The sequence below is a fragment of the Lactuca sativa genome, chromosome 2 (assembly GCF_002870075.4).
Source record: "Lactuca sativa cultivar Salinas chromosome 2, Lsat_Salinas_v11, whole genome shotgun sequence".
NCBI lineage: Eukaryota > Viridiplantae > Streptophyta > Magnoliopsida > Asterales > Asteraceae > Lactuca > Lactuca sativa.
Window position 1 is genome coordinate 226,030,726 of NC_056624.2, and position 23,350 is coordinate 226,054,075.

The 23,350-nt window shown below is 33.7% G+C and overlaps 4 protein-coding genes across 4 annotated transcripts; all 4 read left to right on the top strand.

Annotated features, from left to right (window-relative positions):
• Positions 1-2,388: 2,388 nt before the first annotated feature.
• LOC111889943 (hexose carrier protein HEX6) lies at positions 2,389-4,550 on the top strand. Its single transcript, XM_023886091.3, has 3 exons — positions 2,389-2,718; positions 2,808-3,130; positions 3,263-4,550. Exons 1-3 carry the CDS (start codon positions 2,505-2,507, stop codon positions 4,358-4,360), a joined length of 1,635 nt encoding a protein of 544 aa, XP_023741859.1. The 5' UTR covers positions 2,389-2,504; the 3' UTR covers positions 4,361-4,550.
• Positions 4,551-4,904: 354 nt separating this feature from the next.
• Positions 4,905-15,704, top strand: LOC128132254 (uncharacterized). The gene is made up of 14 exons (XM_052768728.1): positions 4,905-5,181; positions 5,314-5,371; positions 5,489-5,594; positions 5,701-6,036; positions 12,777-12,891; positions 13,395-13,533; positions 13,671-13,941; positions 14,039-14,126; positions 14,207-14,340; positions 14,412-14,493; positions 14,594-14,684; positions 14,761-14,915; positions 15,036-15,433; positions 15,496-15,704. Exons 6-14 carry the CDS (start codon positions 13,411-13,413, stop codon positions 15,579-15,581), a joined length of 1,428 nt encoding a protein of 475 aa, XP_052624688.1. The 5' UTR covers positions 4,905-5,181; positions 5,314-5,371; positions 5,489-5,594; positions 5,701-6,036; positions 12,777-12,891; positions 13,395-13,410; the 3' UTR covers positions 15,582-15,704.
• LOC111889939 (uncharacterized) lies at positions 8,805-11,759 on the top strand. Its single transcript, XM_052769088.1, has 3 exons — positions 8,805-9,301; positions 9,404-9,888; positions 9,982-11,759. The coding sequence occupies exons 1-3, from the start codon at positions 8,805-8,807 to the stop codon at positions 11,757-11,759; spliced, it is 2,760 nt and encodes a 919-aa protein (XP_052625048.1).
• On the top strand, positions 11,767-12,996 carry LOC111889940 (uncharacterized). Its single transcript, XM_023886088.2, has one exon. It carries the CDS (start codon positions 11,767-11,769, stop codon positions 12,994-12,996), a length of 1,230 nt encoding a protein of 409 aa, XP_023741856.2.
• Positions 15,705-23,350: the final 7,646 nt, after the last annotated feature.

Sequence of the window (23,350 nt, forward strand, 5' to 3'; positions counted from 1 at the left end):
TCATCACACACATGAATAGTCATCTTAATTTCACTCGAGGCCATTAAAATCATCATCGCTACCCATGTTCCCTCTTCATTAGCTTCACCTTACACCAACACCATCAAACCTACAAAAAAACAAGCAACCAAATCTCTATCTACGACCCCCATTGTTTTTCTGATAATCACCATACATGTATGTTTATTTCATTGAAAAGAATATGAACAAAATCACATCTTATAGATTGATGACGTAACCCATGTTGGTCTGTCATGGCACGACTAGTAAGACAACAGCTAGTCCAGCGAGACAACAACTGATCCAACGGGACCATAGAAAGAGACAGCTGAACGGCCAAGCCCAACTAACCATACAAGCTAATTAAAGGATTTTCCAAGACAAAATCCTTTCTAGAAAGACGGTAAGGCTTCAGAGCCTATGAAACAAGCCATCATTGTCTAGGCAGGGACTTCTTGTTCCCCATGCATGACTATTGGCTGCAACACAGAGGAAGATGTTAGCAAAATTGTGCATAGGCTACTACCATTATTCCCTCTGCACCAATCATAATAGGAGAAGATCAATACAAGGACAGAAGGACTAATCAGAGGCCGATACTCTAGATACCGTTATAATGCTCCCCTCATCCATACATGACCCTAACTATAAAAGAGAAGGAACGTCTTCATAGACAGACTCTCTAGACCCTTCTCATTTTACATATGTTCATACACTCTCCTCCTAATCTAACTTGACTGCCGGAGCGCCTCCCCGGGACCTCCTCCTGGGACACGAATGACGTATCATTTGATTGTAGCTACAGGTTCCGGTGAAGATCTCAACACCAACGTTGTATCTCACCTGCGGAACGATGCTACAACATATATAATAGTTAATATAGTGGTTATATAATTTTTTTGTATTTATCCATTTCGGCCTCGGTGATTCAAAGTTATAAGATAATAGCAAGGACAACAGTAGATTCGTTGGTGATTTCACCGGTGTTATTCCAAGTATGAAAGTATTCAAAGTTGCTGATTTGAAAAAGGCTACAAAAAAACTTTAGTCAAAATTTGGGTATCGATGATTTTAGATTCAGTCCATTCACGTCATCCAGAAGTGAACAGGATAAAGACTGCACACATAGTTGGAGCATCGATTGGGGATGAGTCTCGGTTTTATTGAGGTGTATCTGGATTTTGGGGATAAGTTCAGAACAAGACCAATTCAGAAGGGGAACCGACGACTTGGAAGAAGCGAGACCACCTAATGACAAAGAAGCAATGGTGTCTGGTGAACAAAAAAGAAGCATCGTCGATTCTTTTATGACGACTAGGAATCAATGTTTCTTTTGGGAAGAAGAATTGGCGTCAAGCAAGGTTGTGATACTTGCTCGGTGGTCGACTGACGATAAACGATAAATTGGACTAGGCGGTGATTAATCAACGATTAATCGGGGACCCTAAATTATTAATAAAATTATTTAAAAAATTAATATTTCCTAAAAAAATCAAGTTTTTAAAAATTTAAAATTTTAAAATTTTGAATTTTTTGTATAATATTTTAATATTTGAAAACTTCAATTTTTGAAAATTTAAAATTTTGGTATAATATTTGAAAATTAAAATTTTTGAATTTTTTAAAATTTTCCCACCTATGACCGCCGAGAACCGCCAAGTCCGTCAAACCCGAGTTTGACCGATTTCCACTAAACACCCTAATTGTAATCGGTTTATTACCGTCAAACGATTAATCGGCTGCCGATTCTGATTTCTGCAACACTGGCGTCAAGGAAGAAACCAGTGTTTGGAATCTTTCTCTTTTCTCATATTTTTGTAAATTAAAAATAAGGGCAAAAAGCCAAAAATACCAAAATGCTCTAATTTCAAGTGGATGAATAAAAATACTTCAGCAAAACAGGACCCTTAAAAAAAATTAATGAAGCCCATAAAATCTTCCTTTACATATATCAAGACAAGATAACGTACTATGCTACTTACTACAATAGTCTTATTAGAAGTCAACATGTTGTGAAAAAATATATCCAGCCAGAAAATCATACAAAAAAAAAATCATAGTTAATTACTTTTTTATTTAATTTTTCACTTTAATATGTCTTATGTTGATAAGGATTGTAATAGAGTTGGACAACTTTGAATTTTTATTGTGAAACACTGATAGCGAGTGGCCAACCGGCCATGAGCCTACAAATTTGTCACATCCACATAATTCAACTCCAATGGCCCTCCACTCCTAACTCCTATCAAAGAAATACAAGACTAATTTACCTTCACAATCCTATAATTTTGTCGGACAATGTTTGTCAGTCAAGTCAACAAAGTTGACTTAAAAAGGATTATTTTGGATTCATTTTTGATAATTGTATCAATAGAAACAGAATGGTAATTAAAGTAGGATCCTTTTCAACCATATATAAATTAGATGATGCTGATCTCTAGCAGTCAAATTGGACTGGTATCTAACCCTCCAGCAGTCGAGGTAGACTATTCAGCAACCACCTCATGTTCTTTCAGTATGTTATATACACACACATATATACGTATAGAAAGAATATACTTACTCCTGTTAGAACTGCATGTATGGCTGTTGGGTCGGGTGTAAGTGTAGGCAGTGAAGTCGGGAAGTACAATGGTCAGATCACACCATTTGTAGTGTTGTCATGTATGGTTGCTGCAACAGGAGGTATCATATTCGGATATGATATCGGAATTTCAGGTTTTCAAACAACCACTCATTCTTCTTAGTATTATATTTCTCTAAATCTTCAATAAGTAACAAACTGTAATGAATTTATGAATCCGAAGGTGGAGTGACCTCCATGGAGCCATTTTTGAAAAAATTCTTCCGAAAAGTGTACACCAAAATGGAAGAAGACACCAAGATAAGCAACTACTGCAAATTCGACAGCCAACTACTGACTTCCTTCACATCTTCACTATACGTAGCTGGTCTGATTGCAACCTTTTTTGCTTCTCCCATCACTCGAGCTTTCGGACGCAAACCCTCCATTCTTATTGGTGGGGTCGCATTTCTTGCTGGTGCAGCTTTTGGTGGGGCCGCTTACAATATATACATGCTTATAATCGGCCGTGTCTTGCTTGGTGTAGGAGTTGGTTTCGCAAACCAGGTGAACCACTTTTCTTAATTTTCTTTACCAAAATTAAATGGAGTCCTAAGTTTTTGTTCAGTTGTGGAGTCTGATATGTGGAATCATTTACTTTTGTTTTACTTAAAAAGGTCGTGTCTTTTGTATCATCAGTCGGTTCCATTATATCTATCGGAAATGGCACCATCGCGATACAGAGGAGCATTCAACATGGGATTTCAATTTTGTGTTGGTATAGGCGTTCTAGCTGCAAATCTTCTAAACTATGGGATTCAAAAGATAGAAGGTGGTTGGGGATGGAGAATCTCATTAGCCATGGCTGCTGTTCCCGCCTCAATTCTAACAATTGGAGCTCTTTTTCTCCCGGAAACACCTAACAGCTTAATACAACACAACAAGGATGATCCAGATAAAGCTAAGAAAATGCTACAGAAAGTCAGAGGGACAGATGATGTAAAGGCTGAATTTGATGATCTAGTGACAGCAAATGAAATCTCAAAAACAATTAAACACCCTTTCAAGAACATCTTGAGGCCAAAATACAGACCTCAGCTTGTTATGGCAATTGCGGTTCCATTCTTTCAGCAGGTTACAGGAATCAATGTGATCTCGTTCTATGCTCCAATTCTGTTTCGAACAATAGGATTTGGTGAAAGTGCTTCGCTTATGTCAGCAGTGGTGACTGGGCTTGTGGGTCTTAGCATGACCTTTTTATCGTTGCTGATAGTGGACAGAGTTGGTCGCCGGACTATATTCACCATTGGAGGTGTTCAAATGTTTGTTTCACAGATGCTAGTGGGGGCAATCATGGCAGCAAAACTAGGGGATCATGGTGGATTGAGTAAGGGATATGGTTTTTCAGTGTTGATCTTGATATGCACTTATGTGGCTGGTTTTGGTTTATCATGGGGTCCATTAGGATGGTTGATTCCTAGCGAGATATTCCCATTGGAGATTAGATCTGCAGGACAAAGCATCACTGTTGCAGTGGGATTTCTTTTCACTTTCATAGTCGCTCAAACGTTTTTGGCAATGCTTTGCCATATGAAGTCAGGAACTTTCTTCTTTTTTGGTGGATGGGTGGCGGTGATGACGGTGTTTGTGTACTTTTTTCTGCCGGAGACTAAAAATGTGCCGATTGAGAAGATGGATCGGATATGGAAGAAGCACTGGTTTTGGAAGAAATACGTGGGCAAAGAAGATGATACTAATTACGATCCTGTCACTGCTGAAATTAAAACAGACATTTAACAAAAAAAAAGCCCTAATGAAATTGTATCATGAACACCAAGTTCATGTTTCTACTTCGATAATGAATTATAGTTATAGATTGTAGAGCAGAAAACCATAAAAATTTCAATTGTAATTTTCATGTACCTGGTAATCATAAACACCAAGACTGAAAAGCAAGTTAGAATGCATGACTAAATCCGATGGGGTATTTGGGACGTGTATTTCAAAACTCAATATTTATTTATTGGTTTTAAAAGGGTAAATGGTAAAATGACATAAAAACTCAATAAATTTAAGATTTATCATTTCGTATTTTAGGTTTATGAAAGTTGGAGGTTTGTAATTTTTATTTTTAATCTTATAATTTTAAGTATTTTTGGTTTATTAAAATTCTTATGTTTTACAAAGGTATTCCGTTTTATTATTTTTCTGGTTCATTAAAACCCTTAAATTTTACATAAATAATTTATTTTATCGGATAAACCTAAAAAAAAAAATTAAAAATTCATAATATTAAATATGTTCAATTATATACATATATTAAATTATAACAAGTCTCGGAACAGTAAAATTTGAAAGTTTCGATTTTAACCACGTCACTTTGGACAAAATATATACATATATTAAATTATAACAAGTCTCGGAACAGTAAAATTTGAAAGTTTCGATTTTAACTACGTCACTTTGGACAAAATTGCTATGTCGCCCTTCTACTTTTACAACATCTGAAAATTTAATTCCTTCCCACGCCCCTTTCTTTGTGAATCGAATGTGACTGTGGTTGTTTGTATCTCCCAGCGACTAATATTTGCATCTACCCTGTTGTGTGAAAAATTATGGTTTGTCGTTAGTTCTTTGAATTACGTAACGATTTTTGATCGACTAATCCTCTTTCTGATCTTTCTGTGTTTTTGATCGTTATCTTTGACGGATTGGGTTTGACAATCATCGATTTCCATTCACGAATCAAGATTACATATCTTCACGATTTCCATCCAACAACTGTTGTGTGAAAAATTCTGGTTTGTCGTAAGTTCTTTGAATTACGTAAGGATTTTTTATCGATTGATCCTCTGTCTGATCTTTCTGTGTTTTTGATCGATATCTTTGACGGATTGGGTTTGACAATCAACGATATCCATTCAGGAATCAAGATTAGATATCTCGACGGTTTCCATCCAACAATCGACAGCCTATCAAAAATACTGTCAATTAACGCCACCAACATTAACAACCTGTCTGGGAAATTTCGGTATGTCGTTCGTTCTTTCAATTTTGGGTTTTGGTTCAATTGCTCGGTTCTTTGAATTACGAATGATCCATCTGTGTATATGATCAATATGTTTCAATTTCCTTAGGATTTTGGTTCCATTCACGAATCAAGATTCGATTTCTCCACGATTTCCATCCACAAATCAATAATCGATTTATGTCAACAACTACCGTCAATTCCGGCACCAACCATCAACAACCTGTGTGAGAAATTTCGGTATGTGCTTCGTTCTTTCAATTTCCTTGGATTTTGGTTTACTTGCACCTTTCTAATCATTTTGTCTTTTTGAGCAACGTCTACGACTTTTTGGGTGTGACTATCAACATCCCGTCCAAGAATCAACATTAAGTTTCTGTCACCAACAACATCTTCCATCAATTACTGCCACCATAAGCCTGTTCTACGTTATTGTTTACAAAAGGTATGTTTTGAATTTTTGTATAATTGATGTTGGTTCTCTTTTCTTAAACAAATCCTCCCACTCTTATCCTAAGCCATAGTTTCCAAGTTCATTCAATCTAAATAAAACGAATCCTCCCAACTTATCCTAAGCCATAGTATCCAACTTCATTCAATATAAAACTATTTAGACGGATTAAAACTAATGTTAACCATGCAATTTCTGAAATGACAATAATAATTCCATTAATTTTTCAATCTACAAAGAGTCTGTTCAATAGTTCTAAACTATTGGAAATTAACACAGTTAATGCAAAAAAATAAAAGATGATTCTACCGATAACCAAAAAAAAAAAAAAAAATTCAAATGTTTTACGTCTCAACACTGTATTAACAATTGCAAAAAAAACAGAAAAATTCAGCACTGTATATGACAATTGAAGAAAAGAGTTAACTAAGTTTGTAATCTATAAAGCTATTACATTTCAATTCCTTTTTCTTAATCATTTTTTGCAATTCCAACATAATCAACTCAAAGAAAACTTGCCAAGTTCTCAATTTTCCTAGAAAATATATTCACATCATTAAAACTTCCCAAAATGCCCCTGTAACTCTTAATGAAATTCAAAGAAAAACTTGTCAGGTTCTCCATTGTGGTGCAAAAGTTCTTCACATCTTTTGAATATTAATTGCATCTTTTTTAAACCAAATGTTCCTCCTATAAACAATTAAAATTAAAAACTTCCCAAAATACCCATGACTCTTTTTATCGCATATATAAATTATCCAAAAGTACCTTTTATAAATAACAACCGACAAAAAAAGAGACATCACTATTAACAATCTCATTTAAAATATGATAATGAAGTTCCATGTTTTTTTTTTTTTTGGAAATGCCCTTATGCCAATTAGATTGATATCAAACTTTTAAAGATAAAACCAACTGCATAAAAATGACGCTTTCTCTTTTATATCACATGTTAAACGATTGGAAATTAACACAATTAATGCAAAAAAATAAAAGATGATTCTACCGATTACAAAAAAATTTTAATAATACAAAAATAAAAATATTCAAATGTTTTAGGCCTCAGCATTGTATATGACAATTGCAAGAAAATAGATAGGATTCAACACTGTATATGACAATTGAAGAAAAGAGAAAGGATACCGTAAACATTTTAAATTGAAATTCTATGTAAAGCAAGTATGAATCAAAAATAATGAGTTTACATGTAGTTTACATGAAAAAAAAAGTATATTACATTTTGACGAAAGGACAATAAAGCCCTTAACATTATTTGCAAATACAAGACGGAAAATCCATTTTGACCAAAGGAGAATAATGCCCTTAACTATATTTGCAAATACTAATAAAATTTACCGAATACTTTTTCTATCACAAAAATTTTCAATACTTTTTAAACTATTTAACTTAAACATAAATTATACACATTAGTAAATTTATGAAAGAAAAGTTTATGTAAAAGGTATGTTTCTCATTACATTCTATAGTACCCATAGCCATTACTCAATAAAAAAAGTACGTAGCTGTAATATATAATATATAAATAGTATATTGTTATTTTTTGGATCCTCTCCTTCCAAGTTCATTCAATCTAAAAATAATTTCTAAAAAATACAACATACCTCTAACAATCAAGTTATATTAATGTATTTTCAAATTTTAGACAATTTAACATACATTTTCTGCAATGACAATAATGCCACTAACCTTTTTTTTTTTTTTGAATATTTTACCTAATAACAACTAAAGAAAACCCTAATCAAATTCTATTATTTAATATTGCATATTCACATAACAAATAATGCACTAGAGCGTATTTAGTAATGCTAGAAGAAAAAATTTACCTACAAAAAATAACATAACCTGTTATTATACTATATAACACAAAGAAATGAAAAATATGATACAGACCTAAAATAATTCCATACAACAGCTCTAATCAAATAACAGATCAACATATTTATAAGGTTCTAAGGTAAATTTGGTCATGAATAAACAAAACTATGGTACAAAAACCTTTTCCTGATAACATGCCCCTTATGATACCAGGAATTTGTCTATTTGTCAATTTATTCACAAGACCTAATAGTATGCAAGTGAGAAGACTTCTAACAAATACACATGGAGCCTTTGCATTCAACTATAATTGTTAATATAGAATGGTAAAATTTTTGTTTATATCCTTTTCATATTCACCTCTACCTAGTAGCTATACAAAGATTCCATCGATTAATACAATCATACAAGAGTCTATTAATCTCTTCTAAATGTGTGTTAAAAATACTCCAACAATTGGTAACTAATCAAAGTAGTTAGTTTCAAAAATACCTTTTTTGAGTCTAATTTTCAATTTCATTTACATATAAAGTATGTTAAGCGTCAATAAATTTTGATTTCCATTTCAGTAAAGCCTTCTTCACATGCCTCCAAAACGGCGACATATGGCTTCTACTTCCAATACAATAGTCCCCCGTCAAATACGTCGTTCACGCAGGAGTTCACTTTTAGTGGAGATACCAGCGTTGCCTTTTTATTATGACTGTGGAAATTGTACCTGTGTATGTGAGTATTGTGGAGCTTATTTTTGGTATCAAGAGAGAGTATTGTATTTATCCAGAGCCAATCATCCACAATATACAAAATGTTGTAAGTCGGGTAATGTAGTTCTTCCTTACCCTCTTCATCCGCCTGATGTGCTTATGCAATTCTACGAAGATGATCACTTCATGCGTAACATAAGAGCATATAATTCCATGTTTTCTATGACATCTTTTGGTGCAAACGAAGACGACTCAATCAACAAAGGTCGTGCACCATATGTGTTTAAGGTTAGTGGTCAGATTTACCATTGGATAGGCTCTTTTTATCCTCAAGACATTCATCAACCCCGTTTTCTCCAATTGTACATGTGTGATACTGAAAATGAGATCGCTAATAGACTTCGTTCTTTTCATGATGGGGAAGTACTTTTGTCTGCAGAAGTTGTAGAATCCTTAAGTCATATGTTACGCACACATAATGAGTATGTTCGTACATTTAAGACTGCGAAAGAAATAGCTCAGTCAATGAATTTAGATTCATATGGTGTACGTTTATTTAATGTTGTACCTGACAGAAGATATGGGCCACCAGCCCCTGGAACTTTAGGCTGTATTGTTTGTGGTGATGATGTTACTAGCGCTGTCTATGACATTGTCGTCTATTCAAAGTCTGGGTCACCTCGGCGTGTCAGTAAGCTTCATCCTACTTACATGCCTTTGTAGTATCCATTACTGTTCCCGTATGGTGAAGAAGGATGGTCTCCTAGCATGCATCTACATATTAAGTCTAACAAAAGGTTAACAAATAATATGTATTACAGTTATCAAATTCATGATCGACACACGTACTCTCTTATTTTACGTGCACACCGTCTTTTCCACCAGTATTTAGTAGATGCATATACTTGCATTGAACAATCTAGGCTTGACTTTATTGAACACCATCAGCAACAATTACGAATAGAGTACATCAGCGGTGTTTATGACGCTTTGTCCAGAGGTGCTTCAGACAGTCAGGTCATTGGAAAGCGTGTATTTCTACCTGCAACTTTCGTTGGGGGACCTAGGTATATGTATAAACACTATCAAGACGCTCTTGCCATATGCAAGGTTCATGGTAAGCCACAATATTTCATCACATTCACTTGCAATGTTAAATGGCCTGAGTATAGAAGATACATGGATGCTATTGGTCAACGTGATATTCAAAACAGACCAGATATCATTGCACGCATCTTTAAAATTAAAGTTCATGTTTTCATTAACTTCCTTAAAGAGGACAAAACTTTTGGAGATATTAGTGCATGTAAGTTTTTCTACTCTTATTTCATTTTTCCTATTATTGCCTTCTATTCCTTTATGTCATATATAACATCATTATTAAATATTCTATTCACAGATCTTTACACAATTGAATTCCAAAAAAGGGGTTTACCACATTGCCATACATTATTATGGGTAACGTCACCCTATACAATTCAAGAAGGTGCAGATATTGATAAATACATAACCGCTGAACTTCCTGATCCCATACTTGAACCAACACTATATAGGACTGTTACTACATGCATGCTACATGGTCCTTGTGGTTCATTAAATATTAGTGCCCCCTGTATGGTAGATGATAGATGTAAGAAACGATTTCCAAAACCGTTCAACCCATTAACAACTTTTGATGCAAATGGTTACGTGCATTATAAGAGACGTGTTGGATCGTATCATGTCCTACAAAGTGGGATTAGAACTGATAACGGCTATGTAGTGCCATACAATAAACGTTTGTGTAGTCGATTTGATGCTCACATCAATGTTGAATATTGTGGTTGGAATATGATGATTAAGTACTTATTTAAGTACATATCAAAGGGGTTTGATCGCGTTCGTTTCACTCTTCAAACATCAGAGGCAAATACTCCTACTACTTCCTCTACCATACCTGTCGCAGTAAATGAAATCAAGTCGTTTCTTGATGGTCGGTATATATGTCCACACGAAGCAGCATGGCGCATCCTCAATTTCCCCATTCATGAACGAGATCCACCTGTACAAGTCTTGGCCGTCCATTTGGATGGGATGCAACCTACTATTTTCAAAGAAAGCAGTCAATTAAGCTCCTTAATTGATAACCCAGATTTTGGTGTTACCACTTTAACGGAATGGTTGCACAATAATCAACGTGATGGTCGAGGAATTGACTTGACATACAATGATTACCCTTCTAAATATAGTTGGGACACCAAAGATAAGAGATGGATTCATAGGACTACCACAACAAATACCACCATTGGCAGACTTGCATATGTACATCCAACAGCTGGGGAGTTATTCTATCTACGGATTTTACTATTCCATAAAAAAGGATGTAAATCATTCTATGACATTAGAACTGTTCGTGAATACATGTACTCAACTTTTCGTGATGCGTGTGAAGCATTAGGGTTAACCGGTGACGATAAGGAGTGGCTAACAGCATTTGAAGAAGCATCGACTTGGGCAACCTCATCTCAACTTCGTTCTCTATTCTGCCATCTACTTTTGTATTGTGAAGTAGGAAACCCTCTTTTGTTATGGGAAACCGCAAAACCTAAAATGGGCAATGACATTACCCATACATTCACTTCCAATTCTACAGATCCAAATGTAGTTCTACATGTTAATACAATAGAACAACAAATACTTCTCGAAATTCAAAAGACACTACTAGCTTCAACACCTTCCAAATCACTTGCTGACTTTGGATTGCCAATGCCATCTCCATCTCTTCTTTCCATTCTCAGAAATCGTCTTATCCTTGAAGAGACTAATTATGATACAAATCTCTTAATTTCTCAAAATACATCCATGGTATCACAATTGAATCCGGATCAACTTACAATTTATGAAAAAGTTGTGGATGCTGAACAAAACAAAAGCCAACTGCTATTATTTGTATATGGATCTGGTGGTACAGGAAAAACTTTTTTATGGACAACTATACTTTCATATTTCAGATCTAAGGGAAAGATTATACTTGCTGTTGCCGCCTCAGGCATTGCATCCCTTTTGTTTCCTTCAGGTTGTACTGCTCATTCTAGATTTGTTATTCCAATTGACTTTACAGACAAGTCTTCCTGTAATATTAAAAAAAACACAGCTTGCAGAGCTCCTAAAGAGGACTTCTATGATCATATGGGATGAAGCTCCAATGAGTGATCGTCGTTGCTTTGAGTTTCTTGATAAATCACTAAAAGATGTCCTTGAAGATGATAACCATCTTTTTGGTGGAATGTCAATGCTCCTAGGAGGTGACTTTCGACAAACTCTTCCTGTTCAACCTAAAAGCAGAAAATCACAAATAATTGGCCTAACTTTACCCAATTCCTATCTATGGTCACATTTTACGGTATTCAAATTGCATCATAATATGCGTTTATCCCAACCAGTCAATCCAAATAAGGATGTTAATCAAATACCACAGTTTGCTTCATGGCTTCTCGATATTGGAAATGGAAATATCGGAACACCAGACAAGAATGATCCAGAAAGCACAAACATTATACAAATACCTCATTGTTTCCTTATCGAATCAGGAGACAACGAATTAGAATCACTAATACATTTTGTATATGGCAAATATATAATTTCCAATCCATCACCTGAAGAGTTATCTGTTAGAGCCATTATTTGTCCTAAAAATGAAACAGCTGATCAAGTCAATGCTTTAATTCTATCAAAAACTAATAGTCAAGGGGTAGTATACAACAGTTGTGATTCTATTAAGTCACAAACCCATGATAGCTTAGAATTAGATACCTTATATCCCCAAGATTATTTAAACAATCTTCACTTTTCTGGTATTCCTTCACATACATTAAATTTGAAAGTTAATACCCCAGTTATGCTAATGAGGAATATCAATCAACGAGAAGGTCTTTGTAATGGAACACGTTTGATTGTTACACAATTATTACCATCTGTGATTGAAGCTTCCATAATAACAGGAATATCTGTTGGGAAAAGGGTGTACATTCCAAGAATAAAATTTGTACATAATACTTCTGACCTACCTTTTATATTTATCATAAAACAATTTCCTCTTAAAGTGTGTTATGCAATGACTATAAACAAAAGTCAAGGCCAATCTCTTAAAAAGGTAGGTTTATACCTCACAAACTCTGTTTTCACACACGGACAACTATATGTGGCTTTGTCAAGAGCTACCTCACCAGATTCGATAAAGATTCTACTACAACAAGAAGATACATTACCATTCAACTGTACCAGAAATGTCGTCTTCAAGGATTTGTTAGCAAGAGTAAATATGCAAGAGGTTATTACACCACATTTATGTTTTCAAATCAATCTAATAGCTAAGATAATTCTATCACCCAAAATCTCATCTTTTCTACCTGTTTTGCAATTATACTTAGAGTAAATTACTCAAATCGTCCTTGTGGTTTGGTAAAAATTGCACGTTTAGTCCCTAACTTTTTATTTGCACTCTGATCGTCCCTATGGTTTGATTTTGTCGCATTTTTCGTCCCTATGGTTTGGTAAAAAATTCATGTTTGGTCCCTAACTTTATGTATGTAAGGGACGAAAAATGCAACAAAATCAAACCACAGGGACAAAAACGTGACAAATAAAACCACAGGGACAATCCGAGTGCAAATTTTTTTTGAGACCAAATGTGTAATTTTAACCAAACCATAGGGACGATTTAAGTATTTTACTCTTATACTTATTATAAACATCTAATACCTAAAATATATGGTAGGAAATAACGATCATATTTTTAAAATCTATTTTAACAATGTTTTTTTATAATTGCAGAGCAATCTCCTCAAACATGGATAGAATATCAAACCTCCACTTTGGCTCACCAGGAAATTCACTTGAAGTCCGTGTCTTGCGAAAATGGACACTACAATTCAGAAAGGACGAGACATGGTTTATCGTGATTGATGAGCATGTAAGGATATATATATATATATATATATATATATATATATATATATATATATATATATATATATATATATAATTTATAATTCACTCTTATACAAAGTAATTCATATATAAAACACCCTAACACATTTTTTTGACCAGGGAGATACAATTCAGCTACTTGCTCGAAAGACAAATCAAGGATCGATACAAACTTCATTATTAGTCACTCGATGTTATCGTATTAAGGACTATACATGCACTGAGCCAGACAAATATCAGAAGGTCTTAGATCACCCAGTACACATGAATATTGGTGAAGCATCAACAATTGAGGAAATACCAAATCGCAATGCACTTCCACTAACATGGTTCCGCTTCAGTCCAAGATCACACTTTCAAATGATAGCAGACAAAAACTTAGAGCATCCAGGTACATTTATAACATCAACCCAAATATCATTACTTTAATGCAAAAAATTTGTAATAGTCTAATTTGTCACCAATATTACGCTTACAATTACATTCAGATTTCATAGGTGTACTCATCAACATGAAAGATCGAAAAAAAAAAAAAGACAAAGAACCATTCATGCTTATGACTTTAACAGATGAAAAGTAAGTACATATTCTTCATAACAAAAAATATTACCTACTATATTTCCTTTAATTATTATTAATGACAAAACTGGTTCAAGTGCGGAGGAGATTACCATACTCTTATGGAAGGAATGCATAGATTCGCCAGACAAATTCAATCGAAATGCCCTTACATCAAACTCTAACACAGTGGTACTAGCTTTCACCAATCTCAAATCCACTATGTACAATGGTAAGTAATAACAAACACCCTTATTATAATACTCACTTCACATTATGCTAAAATACCTTCTTACTACACAGGACAATTAACATTGACAAGCACCAGCGCAACACACATGTACGTCAATCCCAATTTACCAGAAACGGACACACTCATTACAAGGTATGTTATACTGCTTCTACCAAATCTTAACCATACTTAACCAAACTATAAACTACATAGTAAACAACATATATTCACTAACAAGTATCCATTAATACAGATTTGGTACCCAATTTCACTCAAAATCATCACCAAATGTGATAAATACTACATTACAACGCTTAAAGAGCTCAGATTTCTCTCAAATAATGGTAATTAGTTTTCTTATGTATAATACTACTATTTCATACATAACAATCACTAACATACATCTATAACATGTTCAAGGACAATGTATATGTTTTAAAGACCATACTATCTGATTTCACATTCAAAGACGTATGGTACCACGTTACATGTACCACATGTGGTAAATCAACACACAAAAAAGGTGATGGATGGTTTTGTGTTTCCCATGGGCCCATAAATGAACCAAAACTTTTGTAAGTACTCCCTCTCATGTTTACCATATATATATATATATATATATATATATATATATATATATATATATATATATATATATATATATATCACACTTAAAATTACTTCTCTTTCCACAGATATAAAATCTCAGCAGTACTCACAGACAATACAGATACCACAACAGTTTTCATGTCTAATGAAGCAACCTGTACTCTGCTAAATGCGACTGCACAAGAAATCATAGACGGCTTTCCCAGTCAAGATAGAAAAACTTTACCTGAACCACTCGAACGTTGTAAAGGGTTGACAAAGAATGTCTATGTAGAATGCACAAAACTTTCTTCCACTAGAAATATCTGTTTCACAGTCACCACAATCAGTGACATAAAAACACCACAACCAACAATCTTATCAACACAAAAAACACAAACTACACGTTCAACACCAATGGAACAACAAACCACAACAACTATGGAGTCCCTCACCCCTACTAAATCACGTGAAACTGGAAAACGCCTCCAAATGGAAGATACAGGTAAAACAACTTATAGCAGTTTATTTAATTCATACATGTAATGAACATCTTACATTTGACAGATACACCAAAAAAACCACGTCCCAAACGAGAGAAATACAGAAACCACGGCGAAGCAGACGAAGGAACACATGCCAAAAAGCAATGAAACTATTTGATCTTATCATAACATACTTAGACTTACATAAACTCTCTTTATATAGCTTTATGTCCATATTATAAACTACATTACACACATTATGTTTATATACAATAATCTGTAAATATTCAATAAAACTATGTCATATTCGGACAAGAATTGTTTCTATAGATTTGTTTGATATCTAATGACATTTACTTTTCAATTTGTAGTTTTTAGTGTGTTTATTGTTATGTTTATAGTCGTATGTGTGACAAGTGTTGTTATCTATTGAACCATTTTTGTTCATGTTGTACAAAATAGAAGTTTGTTATACGTTGCAAAAGCAATACTTTACGACATCATTCGATTTTGAATCCATTCAATATTTCACGTCATAAACAAGTTATTTCGTGATTTAAACATTTGCATGTGTAAATCACTTTCTTCAACTATATACATCTATCATAACCAACACAACTAACAATACTAAACTTTATGACTACTAAAATTTCACCATATAACTCAATAAATATTCAACATCTATATTTTGACTACTACCAGACACCCAATAGTGCTCTATTACTACTACCAAACGTCCGACAATAACGTGACCCATGGTTCACCACGGGTTCATACACTAGTTATTATTAACGATAGATTATTAAAGTATAATAAAAATTACATTTAGACAAAAAAAAAAAAAAAAAGAATCCTTTCCAAACCATTTTGTCTTCATATTTATATTTTTTCTAATGGGTCTATTTTTTATGTAATAAAATATTATTTGGTCTACACCCTTAATTATAGTTACTAAATATCAATCATTGTAGTATATAATTGAAGTAAACTAAATACTTGTAAGAAAATTCACTCACAACAATTTAATAACCATTCAGGGTGTTTGAGATTTCATGAAAAACTCTATTTTAGACTTATTGATTTCTTAAAAAGTCAATAAATTAATCACAATTTATTTTAATTTATTGATTTCTTAAAAAGTCAATAAATTAAAATAAATGTTTGGACAGCTAATAAAGACTTTTAAAATAATTTTTGTTTTAACTTTGAAAATGAATTTTGAAGAAGTTACAATTTGTGACTTTTTGGAATGATTTATGACTTATGAGATTAAAAAACAAGTAAAAGTCAATAAATTAGTCAAATATTTTTAAAATTTGTTGACTTTTTGACACTAAAAAGCTAATCCAAACATTTTTAATTTTTTTTTTCACATTCATAAGTAAGCCAAACACTTTTTAAATCATTTTGGGTAAAAGTCATTTTTAACTTCAAAATGAAATCTCAAACACTCTCTTAACGGTTAACAACCCTTTTCAATTGACTCCCCTAAATGTCAATTCACATTTTTCATACCATTCTAACTTATTGTCATTTAGGGGGTGTTTGGATAAATAGTTTTTAGCTTATTAGCTTATTGCTTATTTGTTTATTGTGGTGAGAATAAACATTTTTTTTAAAATGTGTTTGGATTAGTTTATTACGGTGGGAATAAGCAATAAGCAATAAGTATTTAAGTGTTTGACAAAATAAAACAGCTTATATGAGTAAAATGACTAACAAGCAACAAGCATTTCTCCCCTTGCTTATTAAAATCAGCTTATTTTGCTTATTCATACCGCAATAAGCTGATTTTTAAAGACTCCTATCGAAACACTTAAATTTGCTTATTGCAGTGGGATTAAGCAATAAACAATAAACAACCTATTTTTTCCCTATCCAAACACCCCCTTAGACGGAAGTTTGCCACACTTTTTATAAATAAACTGTAATTCCTTTTAAACATTTTTTATTACTAAAAGATCACAAATATATAACAATAAATTAAAAACTTAAAATATTACAAATTAAAAAAATTAAAAACTTAAAATCTTAAAACTAAAAATCTCATAGCTAGAAACAATGTAAAGGAAGTTTTCATCCAAAAATGTGCCTTATAAATCATCGACGTTTTCTGTGTTAAACTCAATATGGTCTACTATCTAAGTATGTTCTGTAAATCTCTACGAAGATCATGATGAATCTCAACATTTACGAATTATTCATCTCTTGTTAGATAATTTTCCACAAAGATCATGATGGTCTACTATAGTGCATTGAGGGAAGTGGCATATGTTATCATATGAAGTGGGACTATATATTTTTGTAAGGAACAAAAACCTAATGTATCTCTTGCATTTGAGTGTTGTAAATAAAGGTCACGCTTCTGTGATGTTGTTGACTATATGTTGAAACAAATGTTCGTGTATACATTATCATCGTCGAAAAAAGTAGCCTCGTAAAATTGTGTACTTATCAATATAATCCTGAATGAGATGTTGTTTGGCAGCTTTACGGGTTCTTTGTATATAATTTCTTTTTTTTCCCGCCTTGCATTTTCAACATCCCTTTTGTGTAGTGCTCTACAATGCCTCCAACATTTTCTATTTTATTATTATTAAAAAAACAAATATTTCATAACATTTTAAAAATAAAAACCATAACATTAAATTTAAAAACCAATGACGTAACATTTAATTTCTCAAGTAGTAATTATGAAAATGTGTATTGAAAAGCTATGCTTAAATCTTGATGAGGAAAGTATGGTCAAACGGTTGGAAGCTACGAGGGAAACTAAAAGCAATGTAAGGACTAATGTATTGTCCTATTTTCATAAAGAAAATCTTATTTAAATGTGAATGATTCAATTAATGAAGTTATAGAAGGTGCAGAGAAGCCGACGGACTCTGAACTTTTTATTGCAAACAATGGGTTGGGGTTGACATAATTTGATGCTTGTTTGGTTTGTTTTGATGTTTTTATCATTTGCACTTATTTGTTGTGGTTTAAAATAATTGTACTCTTTTGGTATTGTACTCTTTGGTATTATATGAAGTAATACTAAATATCTTTTTTTATCTTTAAATTTTAATATGTGTTGGTATGAATGTATTTTTTTATGAACAAAGTTTGACAAATGGTGTGAAAAATATGTATAGCGGTATGTACAGAAAATTGCAAAGTTTCACCATTAAGGTTTTTTTGATTTTTTTTATTATATTAAAACTGAAATATAGAAGAAAAAGTGAAAAAGACAAATACACCCCTCACATGAGGGGGAAATAGGGGTCTAACAAAAAAAATCATAAATGGTCCCTGTGGTTTACCAAAATCTGAAGTTTAGTCCCCGTGGTTTAAAAACATCATGGTCTCTGTGCTTTCAAAATTTTTGACGATTGGTCCTTATTGCTAACTTCGTTAAGTTTTGTCCGTTAAGTAAAAGACATTTTCGTCATTTCACTCCCATAGGACCATTTATGACGTTTTATCGTATTTTTTTTAAAAAAAGAAAAAATTAAATATATAAAAGTAAAAGGTCTCTCCTCTCTCTCTCTCTCTCTCTCTCTCTCTCTCTCTCTCTCTCTCAAATTGACAACAATAATAATGGGGTAAGGTTTGGTTCCTAAATTCCTTCGGTTCTTGAATAAATGTTGTAAATCAAAAAATGCAACCGCAACGACCATTCCTTTTCTTCAACCGATTCTAGAAAATCAAAGCATCCAAAACCAGTAGAGTATTTACATTTTGATTTGGACTTGTTAGATAAAATAGCAAAGAATGTGGCTTGAGACGTTATCAGAACCTGGTTCGAAGATGCTTATGTGAAATCGACACCTTTCCAGCCATACAACGAAGTCTTTGGGGTTTTTGATGGTGTCGTGATGGAGAAGAATGTTGGCCGATCTCCTCCATCGATTTCATCAGGAACCACTTACGATTTCTAGGGCTAGTCGAATTCATCAGGTTTGGATCTGCATTCGATTTCATTATGAACAAGTACTCATTTGATTCTTGGATAAACACATCTTCAAAGATATAGAATGATTTCGGGAGGTAGGAGGTGAAATAGTGGTTGAATTCTAGCACTTATAACTACACTTCCTCCCATCTCGGTTTTCTAGTCACAACCAACACATTTCCTCAATATAAACTCAATGGAAATCATTTGTGGGCTTTTTTCTCAGTGGTAACTTAAGAATCAAAATCCTAAATTCGAATCAAACATTGAAATCGTGTTTGTTTTTGTTTTCGTAAATCACTTTGAGATAGTGTGTGGGTGTTCTGATTTCTGGAAATCGATTTGTATGTGGGTGTTTATCTCTCACTGTTCATCAGATAGGAATAGTTATTCCATTAGCTACGATAACAATCAACAAAAACTCTTATTCAAGGTAGCTACATTAGTTCTTCATCAATATCATCAAACAAAATAAGGACATAGCTATATCACCTTCGATACCCAATTCATTCTACCTGCAGTGAAAGAGGAGATAAAGATTATGAAAAACCCACAAAAAGAAACTTGTTGTTTTCTTCAAACTATATCTGATCTTTGTTGGGTTTTCCAGATTTTGATTATTTTTTGTTTTGTATTTTTGGTTCCCAGATCTCCATTTTATTTGGAAAGTTGTTATGTGTATGTAAGAATGAAAGAGGGGTAAAAATGGTTGAGCCGGGAAAAAGATGCAATGGGGAGAGAGAGACCTTTTATATAATTAATTATATTTAATTTCTTTTTTTTAAATACGAAAAATATCATAAATGGTCCTTATGATAGTGAAATGACGAAAATGCAGTGGCGGACGCAGACTATTTTAGTAGGGTGTCCCTCATACTTCAAGCGCGTGCACTTAATAGGAAAAAAAAAATTACACTACAAGCCGGAAAATTGAGCAGTGGCCCGGGACCCCCAATTCTCCACATAGGTCCACCACTGCGAAAATGCCCTTCAGTTAACGGACAAAACTTAACAGAGTTTGCAATAATGACCAATCGTCAAAAGTTTTGAAAGCACAGGGACCATCTATGATGTTTTTAAACCACGGGGACTAAACTTCAGATTTGGAGAAACCAAATGGACCATTTATGATGTTTTTTTTTAAAAAGAAAATGGATGTTAAGTGTAACGATCAAATTCACAATATAACATGTTGATAATGATGAAACCACATGACCCAATCCAAAAACCTTACAAACCAAAGGTAAATTTTGCAATTTTCTCTTGTTTCTGTTAAATACAACATATGTTTACTCGATAAGATTCTATTATAAAAAAAATTAAGGGAATATAATCATCAATTATTATATGCCACTTGTGAGAGAGAAACATAATCTTGGTTGGGCCCGCCGTTCAAAAAGAAAAAAATAAAACTACATCGTGGGGTGTCAACCTTTTTTTTTTCCTTCAAATATATTTATGTCGTACTCTTTAGAGCATTCTAGCTCCATATAAATCATAGATAAATATGGAATTGTTAATACTTATTTTTATTATTATTATTATATAATATATTCTAATATGCATTGTTTAATAGGAATATCTTTTAATAAATATTAAAAATAAACTTAATAAATTTGTTTGACAATATAACTTAATTTTAAGATTTTGACGAGATTTCTACCATAATTTTGTCTTGAATAATTATAATTTTATATTAAATATTTTTTATATAACAAACTTTTAGAATATTATAAAAAAGATAAAACAAACATTTTATATGAGAATGAGTTGTCTGAAAATATGAAATTTCAGAATTAACAAAATGTTTTTCAAATTTAAATGGATAAATGTCACTGTAGTTAAACCATGTTACATGTTATGGTTTAAAATGTCTATATTTTTTTCGGTTTTTATTAAGAGAACGAATTGTTAATTTACCGGCTGAATTGGTCCATTTACCTGTTTTAAAAAGTTACCCATACAAGTCACAATACAAATAAGCAAGTGAGTCAACTCTAAGTCAAATCAATGACCATGTCACTTAGTTGGGTCGACGTGAAATACTTGGGCCCTAAGAGATACTACTTACTGTCGACCTTCCCTTATGACATAAAAAGAGGGGCAAATTGGTTGAAACCCTAAATCTTCATTCCCTTTTTCCACTAAGCGATACCGATAATCCGACAAACATCCCTTTCATGTGAATCAAAATTGGCTACCCCACAACCACAATCACCTGAGTAGGTATTGACAAATTCAAGGGACCGTCTCAACTTTGACAATTTGCACACAATTTTTTTATGAATGTGGAGCTCAGATTGCAGAACAAAAACTTGAAGTGGAACGTCTGAAAGAAGAAATGGGTCGAGATTTGGTCATAAGCAGGGTGGACCTACTGGCATTGCATCGTCGGTTAGAGCAGACGGAGAAGAATTTGCACTCCGTCACTATGTTGGTGGTCGGACTGGTGTTTGTCATACTTGGGTTTCTGGCGGTGAAGATTGTTGATGTTTTGAAGAAGTGATATGTTCGTCGTTGTAGTGTTTGTGTTGATCATGTAATATTATGTTTGTTTTAGGGTTTATGGATTTGTATTAGGGTTTATGTGTTTCAGATGTGTTGTTGTTCAGTTTAATTTGGTTTGTGAAAGTGGATAAAGACATGTGTATACACACATAATTTTATATAACCAATGCGTGTAATCCTCTTTTGTTAATGGAAAATATGTTGTTATTATAATATGACTATCTTATTTAATATATTTGTTTGGGTTGTTTATTAGGGTGGGTTTAAAAATTAAATTATGTTTTTTTAAGACAATAACCCTCATCAGTATTGTTAGTTAGTGCCAAAGAGGGAGGTAATTTCATCGTTTCATATTTTACCCTCGAGTATATACAGATGTGGGCATTTTTACCTTTATTTGCTCTCTTCTTCTTGTTTCCTTTCAACCGACCTTACTAAAATGAAGGGATCGATGAAAACGGTGGCATGTATATGTTGATTTGATGCAATAATAAGAACTTCAACTACTTCGTCTAACCCTGTTCGACTCTTCTATGCTTGTCCCAAAAAGGTTCCATGTCAATTGCATTTTCATTCTACTATTGACCTAGATTTACATACTCCTAAAACTTTTATTTTTAGGGTCCTCGTGATGGGTTTATATGTTGGGCAGACGAAGTGGAGGTTACTGTAACGTCCCAAAATTCAAGACTAAAAATTTCTTTTAATTAAAACATTACGTTAAGCAAATTCATCATTTCAAAACATAAACAAAGTATTAGTTTCCAAAATACATATTTGTTATCAGAGTAAACATTCCTAGGCTGTCTAAACTATGGTGTGTGTCATGCGATCACCCCGAGCTCTTCCCTCCGCTACCGGAAGTACCTGAAAACAAAACTGAAAACCATAAGCACGAAGCTTAGTGAGTTCCCCCACCCTACCACATACCATGCGAACCACATACTGCACATACCGGGCCACGCCCGCTATCCTGGGCCTCGCCACCTACCTCGGGCCTCGCCCGCTACGACGGCCCCGCCGCCCCAGGCCCCGCCTGGCTTCGAGCCCCGCTCGGATACATATCTGTTTTACTTAGGCCTCGCCTGTCACAGGGCCCCGCCCACTAACATATAATAGCACATACACATATCACATAACATCACATAAGCTAAACATATACTAACAACTCTTGTTCTAAGGCCTCGCCTATCTCTGGGCCCCACCCTTGTCCTGCTACTGATGAGTCATGGAACCCCGTCCATACTCCTGATGATAGTGGGGTACGGGCCCAGCCCACCCTCACTCTTTCCCTAACTTGGGCCTCGCCCCTGCTCTGCTGCTACTGAGATGTGGAACACCATCCACACTCTGCTATTGGTGAGATACGGGACCTCGCCCACACTCACCTCCCTACCAGGCACATACAAGTATCACACAGACAACAAGTATAAACTAACACATAAACCATTCCTTGGGCACCCGCCCTTTATCATTGGACCTCGTCCCGAAT

What these genes read in the sequence shown, in the direction of transcription:
- LOC111889940 (XM_023886088.2), top strand. Translation starts at nt 11,767, where the DNA reads ATGAGTGATCGTCGTTGCTTTGAGTTTCTTGATAAATCACTAAAAGAT.
- LOC128132254 (XM_052768728.1), top strand. Translation starts at nt 13,411, where the DNA reads ATGGATAGAATATCAAACCTCCACTTTGGCTCACCAGGAAATTCACTT. An exon ending in CAAAAACTTAGAGCATCCAG is followed by an intron (nt 13,942 to 14,038) that starts GTACATTTATAA and finishes AATTACATTCAG; the next exon opens with ATTTCATAGGTGTACTCATC. An exon ending in CCTCCAAATGGAAGATACAG is followed by an intron (nt 15,434 to 15,495) that starts GTAAAACAACTT and finishes TACATTTGACAG; the next exon opens with ATACACCAAAAAAACCACGT.
- LOC111889939 (XM_052769088.1), top strand. Translation starts at nt 8,805, where the DNA reads ATGACATCTTTTGGTGCAAACGAAGACGACTCAATCAACAAAGGTCGT. An exon ending in CATCCTACTTACATGCCTTT is followed by an intron (nt 9,302 to 9,403) that starts GTAGTATCCATT and finishes TATGTATTACAG; the next exon opens with TTATCAAATTCATGATCGAC. An exon ending in TTTTGGAGATATTAGTGCAT is followed by an intron (nt 9,889 to 9,981) that starts GTAAGTTTTTCT and finishes TTCTATTCACAG; the next exon opens with ATCTTTACACAATTGAATTC.
- LOC111889943 (XM_023886091.3), top strand. Translation starts at nt 2,505, where the DNA reads ATGTTCTTTCAGTATGTTATATACACACACATATATACGTATAGAAAG. An exon ending in ATATGATATCGGAATTTCAG is followed by an intron (nt 2,719 to 2,807) that starts GTTTTCAAACAA and finishes ATGAATCCGAAG; the next exon opens with GTGGAGTGACCTCCATGGAG. An exon ending in GAGTTGGTTTCGCAAACCAG is followed by an intron (nt 3,131 to 3,262) that starts GTGAACCACTTT and finishes TTGTATCATCAG; the next exon opens with TCGGTTCCATTATATCTATC.